The sequence below is a fragment of the Salvia hispanica genome, chromosome 4, assembly GCF_029641045.1.
Source record: "Salvia hispanica isolate PSC_SH4W2 chromosome 4, Shi_PSC_v1, whole genome shotgun sequence".
Lineage (NCBI taxonomy): Eukaryota > Viridiplantae > Streptophyta > Magnoliopsida > Lamiales > Lamiaceae > Salvia > Salvia hispanica.
Window position 1 is genome coordinate 58,405,580 of NC_142695.1, and position 11,374 is coordinate 58,416,953.

The 11,374-nt window shown below is 31.9% G+C and overlaps 1 protein-coding gene across 1 annotated transcript; it reads left to right on the forward strand.

The window, feature by feature from the left end:
• The first annotated feature begins 7,850 nt into the window (after positions 1–7,850).
• On the forward strand, positions 7,851–11,152 carry LOC125192791 (putative transcription factor GLK1). Its single transcript, XM_048090444.2, has 6 exons — positions 7,851–8,515; positions 8,720–8,860; positions 9,545–9,871; positions 9,951–9,992; positions 10,093–10,185; positions 10,769–11,152. The coding sequence occupies exons 1-6, from the start codon at positions 8,090–8,092 to the stop codon at positions 10,916–10,918; spliced, it is 1,179 nt and encodes a 392-aa protein (XP_047946401.1). The 5' UTR covers positions 7,851–8,089; the 3' UTR covers positions 10,919–11,152.
• Positions 11,153–11,374: the final 222 nt, after the last annotated feature.

Below are 11,374 nucleotides of genomic sequence, written 5' to 3' on the forward strand. Positions count from 1 at the left end.
GCAAAAGACATTGTGACAAGTATAGACGAGACAATAGAAAATAGTTAAAAGCTTTGTGATTTAATATTCTGGTTTCAAGTTTTATGTAACCAACTAGAATTTGACTAAACTCTATAGTTTATGCTTAAAAATAGAAACCTCATGCTCTTAATAGACGGTTGAATATGACCATACTTTTTCGTAAATAGATGGAGTAATAAGACCACATTATTGACGTTTTTCAAGTGAGAAACATCTCATGATTATCTTGATAATATGTCACTATACTAGTAATGCTCATGAAAAATCAATGATTTTGGTTTGGAACTTCCTATTCCGGTTCGGTGATTGATGGAACCATATGCGGTTCAGCTTAACTGGGATCACGGTTATGATTTTCAACTGCAAATGTCGGTTCCGATATCGAACCCCAACCGACGGTTCCAAATCGGAGATTAATCACTAGTTGGATTCGAACCAAACCACACCTTACTATATACAGTAAATCTAAAAAATGCACAACTTTAAGAAAGAGAAAAATTACCACTTTGGGAATGTAACTTAATTAAACGGTAAAATGAAAAATACAGCATTTTTTGAAGCATATTCCTCAGTCGTCAGTTATTCGCCACATATATGTGGATAGTAACATAGCATCCGTATGCTTGTTTTTATTTGGACATTATTGTTTTCTTCGTACCATTTCTTTCTTTAGAAATTAGTGTATTTATAAAACGTTTCAACAGTATCAATCCTTTTTATAATAATTCACCTCTTAGAATTTTTTGCACAAGTTTAGACATACACTAAGATTTGTATAAAAATAAAAAGACATAGACTAGGATATTATTTTTTTTTATAATCCAAAAATCTCAATCATATAAGAGTGGTGAGGGAGAGTACAAGATAGTAACAACCCAACAACAATACAAAAAAATCACAAACGATATCACAACAACCACAGAGCTGACAAGAAAATGAAGATAACAAGAGTCAAAACTAGAGGAGAACAAGCCAAACACTAACTGGTAACACCAATGCAGCTAGCACCTCGATACCAAAGTAGACACTAAATAAGAGAAGAAACAAGCACTCCAACAAGGTAGTCATCTTCTGTGTGGGCTCGTTCCCCTTGCCCACATTTTGATATCATTGAAGTTTTCCATAACATGTCCCGGTAAGAATGAAAACTCTGGGTACCATCCTCTCATCCAAGACCCAAGGCGCCAAAAATAAATTTATTCTCAAACTTCCAATTAGGCTCGAGCTTTTAAAAAATGATCTTATTCCGGATATCCCAGATTGACCAAGAAATAACATAGAATAACTAATGCCATCTCGAAGGATAAATGATTTCTATCTTGTAGACATCTCGAAGTTTGTGATAGCTCGAACTAAGATTTAAGACATATCTTAATGTTTGGTTAAGGATGAATGATTTCCTTATTCCTTTTAAATGTTCTCTTATTATATTTAAGTTTTTGTAGCTTTCATATCTTTAAGAAGAAAAAAGAAAATCAAATTGGAGATGTGGAGAAACGATATTATTTCTCAGCTTGATGACAAATTCATCACATTCCCCTATGATATTTAATAAAATCTTGCCTCAGTCATATGATTATTTTATTTTACGATTGAATAGTTGAAATCATATACCTCCAAAATACCAACGAAAATGTGAAGCTTATACATACAAACAAACTAATGCCAACCACAAGAATAAAATAATTATACATATGAACATACATTTATTAATTTACAAATAAGATTTTTGTTTTATATTATACTAATATAAAATAAATATTTGTAGTAACTGTTTGCATGATTAGTTGTCTTAGTTTGTCCAACCATTGTCTTTTTTTGCATTATATCTAAAATTTTATAATTTGGATAATACATACACACAAATTATTTGTTAAGTACTCCCCATATTTAATAGAGTCCATATTTTAATTTACATTAATATACACATATTTAAAAAAATAAAGGCAATGGAGAATCGAATTATGAGACTAGTCGGAATAGTACAAATCGCGAGTCCTGTCCGAGGTCGTTTTTGACATACTATTGAAGTTTATATATTTTTACTCGTAAAAATGAAAAGTGGTCGTAAAGTGTAAATGAACCAAGCTACTCGTGAGTTGTTCACGTCTCGGCTCAATCCCCCGCGATCAAGCTTGTTAAATATTTTAATATGAAGGTATATAATCATAATTAACTAATGTAGTTCATATTTCTAAACTAATAAACAATAATTATAACGTTAACTAACTTTCTAAATGTTAGATTCAATCTCAAAGTCAAATTAATCTTAAATTCTAAATGGCCCACAAAAGATTTGTGAGAGTGATTGATCATCAAGAAGCATCTCCATGACTCATAAGACAAGACATTTTAAAATACTCAATCACTTATATAAACAAATTCCTAAATTATTTATAATTACTTACACACACATGTGTATGTGTGTGTGAGAAAGAGAGAGTTGATAATTGTAACAAGTCTATAATTCAATAATTGAAGAAAGGTGGGGCAATCTTAATAGGGGGACCTCGTTGACACAAGTCCTAATAAAATAGGTACAAAATAGTTTGACGACCTTTGGTATAAAATTAAATCAAGAAAACAACAACGATAATTTATTTTGAATTTTGATAGGGTCCCATTTGTGGTGACAGAGTAGCATGTCCACAATTAATTAAGACAATTGGTGTCTTTTCTAAAAAAATGTTATAATCCAAATAAAATGGTTCAATCATGGTCCCAAAATCCACACTTCATCATACCCCCACCATTTTATAAGATAAACCCCTTCTAGGTCCATGAAAACAACTCCTTTCACAAACAACTACACTCAAATTTATTTTTCAGGTTGCACAATCTTTGCTTCATTTATTAGTTGGACATCATGACGAAATTGATATATATTTATGGAGATAGAAAGAGATATATTTTATAATAACTAAACTATCGATCGATGTGTATCACTGTTCTTGTATAATGGTTGATCCAAGTTAGATCAAGACTTGACCTCATGGTACGGACCCAATCTCCCTGTTGGGTATATACTAATATTGTCTAACTTCAATTAATTTGATGCCTTTTGAGGATGATCCAAAAACAAATCCTTGCCGACAGACATCACCCTAAGCGGACAATATCAAATAATGTGCACTAGATGATCCCAATGCTCGCTACTTCGTTCTTCGTCTATCGTTCATTATCAGAAACAGGTGCCACCCAACATATATGATTATTTTATACTGTTTTTTTTTTCCTAGATATTATTTACATCCTATTTATTTAGAAATATACCTTCTAAGCCATTTCCTTTCTCTTCTAATTTCTAACGCTAAAATATAATCTTGGAGGAAATTAAGCTGAAAGACATGGTGGAAAAGTCTGTTTTTGATAAGTATAAATACACTCGTTTTTCTCTGTTCATACTACTTTTGTCTTGCTCAACATGAATTATGATTGTGAGTTAAGTGATGTTGATTCTTTCATTATTATTATTTAATAAATCTTATACCCCAAAAATGTCAATTTAGGTGGATAAATATTCTTATTGTGTAGGAGTATATTATAGTAAAACACAGTTGTTTGTAGTATATATATTATTGTATTTAATAGCTTATACATTTTGTACGATCATATAATTATTATTTGTATAAATAGAATTGTGGGTATATTAGTATACACACCTTTATAGAATAGACCAAAAAAGTCAAATATTTATGAAGTCCATATAAATCGTTTAATCATTAATTTTTTATACACATGATTCATCAAAACCAAATCCAATGATTGCATGAAATTATAAGGAGATAAATTATGAGTTTGATAAAATATCATTATGTTTCTACTTAATTAAATATAATTACATTTGGGTATAAATTAATAATACGATGTATAGTATAAGTATTGTTTAAATAACACCACACATATGCTGTTATAATGATATTATATTTCCAGTATAGCATATTTGTTAATAACTCGACGTCTTTATTATTTTTACTAGATCTAATTAAACATTTTTTCGATAAATAGATCTTATTAAACATAAATTCAAGAAATACTCAATACCTTTTTAATGGTATAATAATAGTGTAGAATAAATTTAGTACAAATACAACACATCAGACGACCTTGAAATTATTACATATATGAAAATTTAATTTGGACCAAAATATCATGAGAAGTGACTTCACAAAATGATTTGATTTTTGCAAAGGAAAAAAGATGAAAAATGAAACAAAACAAAAAGAAAAACTTAAATGTCGGTTTTGAGCATTTGAGACAAATTATTTCAATAAAAATCTAACTTGTGTGGTAGAAATACTAGAGGTTCTTCTTTCATGTCCTAGATTTTTTTTATACTAGTATTACATGAAATTCCTAATACTCTATCCATATGTATCAACTCTAGTAATAAAACACTTCAAGATATATTCATATTAAAAGAGTATGTAACTTCTTATGTTTTCAAGAGGTATATTTTTGTGCATATTTTTTAATAGCAAAATAATTAAAATAGTAGCAGTAACTTTTTTATATATAATAGATCACTTCAATTTTTTTTTATTTGTGCTCAAGTAAGTTGGAGCATGAAGGAATTTATAAAAAGAAGTGAAGAATTCCAAGAATAAAAATAAATAAATTATCATAATATTCCAATAAAAGATTTTGGCTCAAAATGGCAAAGAGATGCAAAGGGCATCAATCATTCTATTTTCATAATGCAATTTTCCATAATTATTTCTATTGATATATATAGAAAGTATACGTCATGATTTTGATTGATGGAGTTTTTCAATTAATAATAAAAGGAACAAATATTAAATTTGAAGGAGACTATGACTTCATTGGGACTATCCTTATACAGGGTCCCGTGACATATAACAATCTTGTTTTTGGGTATAGGCAAGTGCTTGACTAAGAATTAATTGCATAGACGATCAAATGTAACAGTTGATTTATATAATTAATATACCAAAAATTGAAGTATATTACAATCATAGCATAAATGAAAAAAATATTATTCATGAGAAAAAAAAATTAAAAATATCAAGATACCTCATGTATCTAGTGAAGTTACTCAGAGTTATCTTATAAATTATAATGATGTTGTTTGACGTTTAACGTTTAAGACTAGTTTCATATTGAGTAGTACAATGCTCAATTTATAAACACAAAATGCATGCACATTCAGGGATATACTATATAAAATGTAATAATTACAAGTATCACATTAAATGATGAAAATTAAAATAGGTCTTTGTAGATATTCTTCTCAAGTTTATCCAAAATTTAGACAACACTAGAATTTATTTGATAAATCTTAAATTCTTAATTATGACGGTAAGTAAGCCAAAGTAACAACGTGCCGTTTCGGTATAGACAGGATAAGATTATGATATTGTCCTTTTTTCATTTCAATGATTTTCAACCACATTTTCCAAGATTAAAATTAGGTTTAAGTCATTAATCTTTTCTGACTTTTCCCAACATTTGATTGACAAAAAGGAAAATAATTGGACAATTAAACATCCCAAAAACAAAGATAACGAAAGGATAAAAAGGCCCATCATTATTAATCATTACGGCTTTATTTGATATATATTTTTTAGTCAATTATTGGATAATGAACAATCAAAAAATTGACTTTTTTAATGGAGGTTTATAATTAATTTGTTGACATTATTTCATGTAAAGAAATAATGAGTGCATATGGCAAATTAAACCTCAAATATTGAAAGAATATATAATAAAGAGTATACATTAGTACAAAAATAACATATGTACTAATTATAGCATGGGTGCATTCCACTATTATACTCCACTACGATTTATACAAATAAAATCCTTTTAAAAAAGAATTTCGTGGACATATATGTACGTGGTGCTCACCCGACTTCAAACTTCGATATACTATTTACTCCATCTCCATCTGTTTTATTTTAGGAGTTCTGATTTAGTTTAATACAACTTTTAAAAAAAATATAAAAAAAGTTGGTAAAAATAAATAGTCGATCATGAGTCTCATTTTTATATAATAAATTTGAGTGGAATTAGATTATTTGTTGTAGGACCTCTTACCATTTACTTCCACTGTCCCATAAAAATATGAACATATGATATGACACGAGAATTAAAACAAAATTAGTAAAATAAGAGAAATGAAGGAAATGATAGTTAAAGTAGTGTTGGTGGATAGTGAGACACGCATTATTAATAATGTTTTAATGGCGATATAAGTTGTAAATAACTTTTGATAATTACCTTTTTACAAATGGAAATGTCCATATTTTTATGGGAAGAACAAATGAAAAGTGTACATATTTTTATAGGACAGAGAAAATATAAAATATATGGAATGAACTAAAATGAAAGACTTCTAAAATAGGATGAGTGGAGTATTGTTTTTATTTGAAAATGTGAATATAATTTCTAGAAATATGGGCAAAAGTTGGTGGCATTTACAGGAATCCTACCCTTTTTTCCCCTTTACAATAATGGGACAAGTTCACCAACTCAATGTTTTCCCCCTTCCTTCTTTACATCATATGGCAATGTATTTCTATTGAAATAAGAGTAGTACATATTAAATCCAAAAAGAATTTCACATTAGAATCATAAGCGTAAGATAATCATCGAAAAATCAGTCTCATACGAGAATTATAAATTATATTCTCTTCGTTTTCTAATACGTGTTCATTCTGATCCAACACGAATTTTAAGGAATAGAGGTATAAAGGAAAATGAACTGAAAAAATTAATGAAATGTATATTCTACTTTTATATTATCCTTAGTAATAATAAAATGTGAATAATATGAATCAATAAAATATAGAATTCATTATCACAAATAGTAAAAAGTAAAATAGAACAGACCAAAATAAAAAATAATGGTACATAAAATTTAATCAAATAATGTCATTTAACGGGCATTTTTTTTTCAAATATTGAACTCATGATTCATTTTATACATTCTTAATATAAATACATGTACATATAAATATTAATTTAATAAATAGTGACCGTGTGTAGCACATGCGCTAGTAGGGTAAGGCTACCCAATCCAATTCCTCTCTCTCTCTCTCTCACACACACACACACATATCCAATTCCTATATTCTCTCTCTCTCTCACACACACATCTATATATTATTTCCTCGTCCTTTTTCAGCTGAATCGTATTTATTTTTGGATTAGCCATTTCTTTTTTTAGCAAAAAGTACTTTACTCTCTCTTCATCTCTCTCCCTTTTTCCTTTCTACTTTATTCAAATTTACTCAACTCATTTAAAATATTTTTTTAAATTCCGCACTGAAAAGAAATGTCTCTACTACATAGGGATAGATAGAGTAATATATACATACAACTTACATTTTGGAAATACGGAATATGATCAAATACAAACTCTAAATATTATACAAACTCCAAACTATGATCTGGACCGTTAGAAAATGTCAACAGATAATCAAATAATATCAACAAAAAATGTCTATACAATGTCAACGGCCGATGCTGTGATGAAAATATTGTATTAACATCAACATCTTAAAAGTTACACCTACTATTTTGAAAAATTTAAAATTTATACTCCCTCCGTCCCATAAAAGTTTAGACGTATTCCTTTTTAGTCCGTCCCATCAAAGTTGAGTCATTTCCTTTTTTAACAAAAGACAAAATATCTAATTACTCTTTTTTTTTATTCCATCATTTACTTTAATCTCTCTTATCTTTCCTACTTTTTTCATTTTCCCTATTTATTTAATATAAATTCTTAACCTTCGTGTCCAAAAGTTTTATCTCAACTTTTATGGGACGGAAGGAGTACAATATATAGAGTTTGCGTTTAATCGTTGTCCACCTTGAAAACAATATTGTAGCATTAAAAAAAACTTGCACCAAATTGTGGCGGACAATCCCACTCTCTCCATTCTCAAAAATCCATCATCTTCAACAAACACAAATCAATTGCAGCAAATCACATATTTCCGCTGCTGCGAAGTTTACATCGCAAGCAATCCACACTCAGCATCCAAAAAGAGAGAGAGAAACAGATTAATCAAGCCTCAAACTGATCGGAATCACTCGACGACTAATGCTGGCCGTCTCGCCGCTGAGAAATCCTAAGAATGAATCCGAAGCCGAAATGGAAGGCCTCTCAATCGCCGACGCCGAATTCCCCGATTTCGCCGGCGTCAATCTCCTCGACAGCATTGATTTCGACGATCTCTTCCTCGGAATCGGCGACGGCGACGTTTTGCCCGATCTCGAAATGGATCCCGAGCTCCTCGCCGAATTCTCCGCCTCCGCCAGCGACGAATCGGAGCTGAGAACCGCGCCGCTCGACAAATCGGACGACGAGAACACCTCGGAAAATCAACCTCCCAATATTACTCCGCCGGATCCGGATGAATCTGCTTCCGTTAAAGACGAAACGAATCCGCCGCCGAAGGAGACTGACGGAGGCAGAAAATCAATCTCTCAAATCTCCAAAAACTCTCCGACGAAGAGGAAAGTTAAGGTAATTAACTGCTAATTAATTAACTAATCATAATTAATTCTTCATTATTGATAAACAGATCTTCGATTTTTCCCCAAATTTTCTCTCTCATATTTATGAATCTCCCGCGCTTCATGAGAAAGCATACGTATATATAAAAATCACGAGAATCTGCGTGTAATTTTAAATTTTTAAAAATGAAGTGAAGATTTGAGGTGTGTGTAGGTGGATTGGACGCCGGAGCTTCACCGGCGGTTTGTGCAGGCGGTGGAGCAGCTCGGCGTGGATAAAGCGGTTCCTTCGAGAATCCTCGAGCTCATGGGAATCGATTGCCTCACTCGACACAACATTGCTAGCCATCTTCAAGTATGTCGATTAATTTTGTTTATATGCTAAATTAACTATCGAGAAAATTGCGTAAATTTTCGTTAACTTCTGGTCAATCCCATAATATTCAAATTCTACGAACTAAATCACAACTTTACTATAATTCTCAATTGGTAAAATGAGATGAGGCATAGACTAATCTAGCTTCCACGTTGCGGTGAGTTGCAAACCATAATCGTGAGTCGAAAATTCCAACTTACATGTCAGTCGTCACCACCGGTTTTAGCGAAAATCAGTCCCAAATGGTAGAAACGATACCGTTTAATTAATTTGAAAATTATAGAAGTGAGCAGAAGTGAAAAAAAAGTTGTGATTTAAATTTTTTCTAATTAAAATTATGTAACTATAATTAATCTTGGATTTTGAGAATTTTGAAGTGGGGTTTTCACATAATTTCTCTTTTCAGTTAGTCAAATGGAAATCCTGAACATGTCTGCAAATTTTTTTGTCTTTTAGAAATTTGAGTACTACTTTTTCTCTCTTTAATCTTGGTGGTAAAAGTAGGTCACATTGTGCCAAAATTTTTACTTCTTTCTTCAATCATAACAATTATGTTAAAAAATTGCATTCATTTTATTCTTTTTCTTCATATATTAAAGCTATATATGCATACATACCATAAATATAATCAATAATGTTGCTAACATTAATTCATATATGTAGAAATACCGGTCCCACCGAAAGCACTTGTTGGCCCGCGAAGCCGAGGCGGCGGGCTGGAGCCAGAGGCGTCAGATGTATGCTGCCTCGGGTTGCGTGAAGAGAGAGCATGTAAGCCCTTGGATTGCACCAACAATGGGGTTTCCACCGGTGACTCCAATGCCTCATTTTAGACCCCTACATGTGTGGGGCCACCCATCCGTCGACCAATCAATGATGCCCATGTGGCCAAAGCATCTAACCCCTTTGCCACGGCCACCGCACGGTTGGCATCCAGCACCACCGCCGCCGCTCGGTGACCATTCGTTTTGGCTACCCCACCACCACCATGTAAGCGTTTGTAACATGCACTCTTGATCATACATTTATTGTTTATTCTAATAATTTATGTGTATGCATGTATATATAGGTGCCTACTCAGGGTACGCCTTGCTTCCCGCCGCAGATGACGGTAATGGCGAAACCTTAGTCTGTCATGTTTCAGTCTCGTATTTTATAAAATGAATAAAATAGATTAACAACTTTGCCGGGTTTTTGCATTATTATTCCAGGGGTTTCCAACTCCGGCGGTTGCATGCATACCGCCTCCAACCATGTACAAAATCGAGCAAGCTAGCGTCGGTCCTCCTTCCGACCTTCACCCGGTGAGCCCCTTTTTCTAGCATACATGTCTCTTGAATTGTATAAATTCCTCCACCTTTTAATCAGGTCAAATTGACGAAAAAAATCATAAAATTAAGACAAATTATGTCAATCCGAAATAATATTGTCAACTATGCATGTACAAAAATGCTGGTGAGCTAAAAAATATTACTACTAGTCTACTACCATTTATACAGAAAACTAGGTCAGTATGATTGAAAAACATTAAAAATATATTACACGTAGGCGACCATATTGTTTCGTATGAAATAATTGCGAACAAATCTAAAGGTTCTCTTAGCTGATTTTTAAAGCTTCGGGACTGACCAAAATCTCACAAAACTTCTACTATGATTTTTCCAAAAAATGCCCTTGAATTAATACTCGAATACTGTTATTGAATTCATTTGGAATTACTACTTTTAAACATGGACCATTTATGGAGATAAGATGATTCGTTTTAGAAGCATGTGACTATAGAAAAGTCTATTTGTTTTTAACATAGGAAACAAAACTAAATAAAAAGAAGTTTGATTTAATTTAATACACTAGTATAAACATATAACACATCCATGGTGGTTGCAGTCAAAGGAGAGCGTAGACGCGGCGATCGGAGACGTGCTGTCGAAGCCGTGGCTTCCGCTGCCGCTGGGGCTGAAGGCGCCGTCTGTGGACAGCGTGGTGGTGGAGCTGCAGCGGCAAGGGGTGGCGAAAGTGCCCCCGGCTTGCGGCTGACTCCATCGTTTATTTCTTGGGAGGTTTATGACCAAGAAAAAAAAAATCCAATTCGACGACATTTCCATAGCACAATTGGATCATCATCTAATGTGCTTCTCTCTCTCTCTTGTGAATTAATTGTTGTTGGTGTAGATGAGGATGGTGATGCTACTTAACTTTTTGTAATGTTAATTATGTTATGATCATGAAAAAAATATAGAGTATTATGCGGCTAGAACACTTTCGAGTAAATATTACTTTGTCTCTTATATCAAATAATAATAAGATAAAAGATAGACATTTAATTTTTAAACATTAAAATCCTTTTATTAAGAGGATTGTTTTCAAAAGAAAATACAAGTTGAACGCGGAGTCTATCACCAAATTAAACCCACGTGCGACATATATAAGTTTTGTTCAAATGTTAAAATTGGATTTGATGTACTATTATTTAACATGTGAATGTATGTGAAT

Bases quoted from the DNA above. Each gene is read 5' to 3' on its own strand.
- LOC125192791 (XM_048090444.2), top strand. From the start codon at position 8,090: ATGCTGGCCGTCTCGCCGCTGAGAAATCCTAAGAATGAATCCGAAGCC. The intron at 8,861-9,544 runs GTATGTCGATTA...TCATATATGTAG, and splicing joins ACATTGCTAGCCATCTTCAA to AAATACCGGTCCCACCGAAA. The intron at 9,993-10,092 runs GTAATGGCGAAA...TTATTATTCCAG, and splicing joins GCTTCCCGCCGCAGATGACG to GGGTTTCCAACTCCGGCGGT.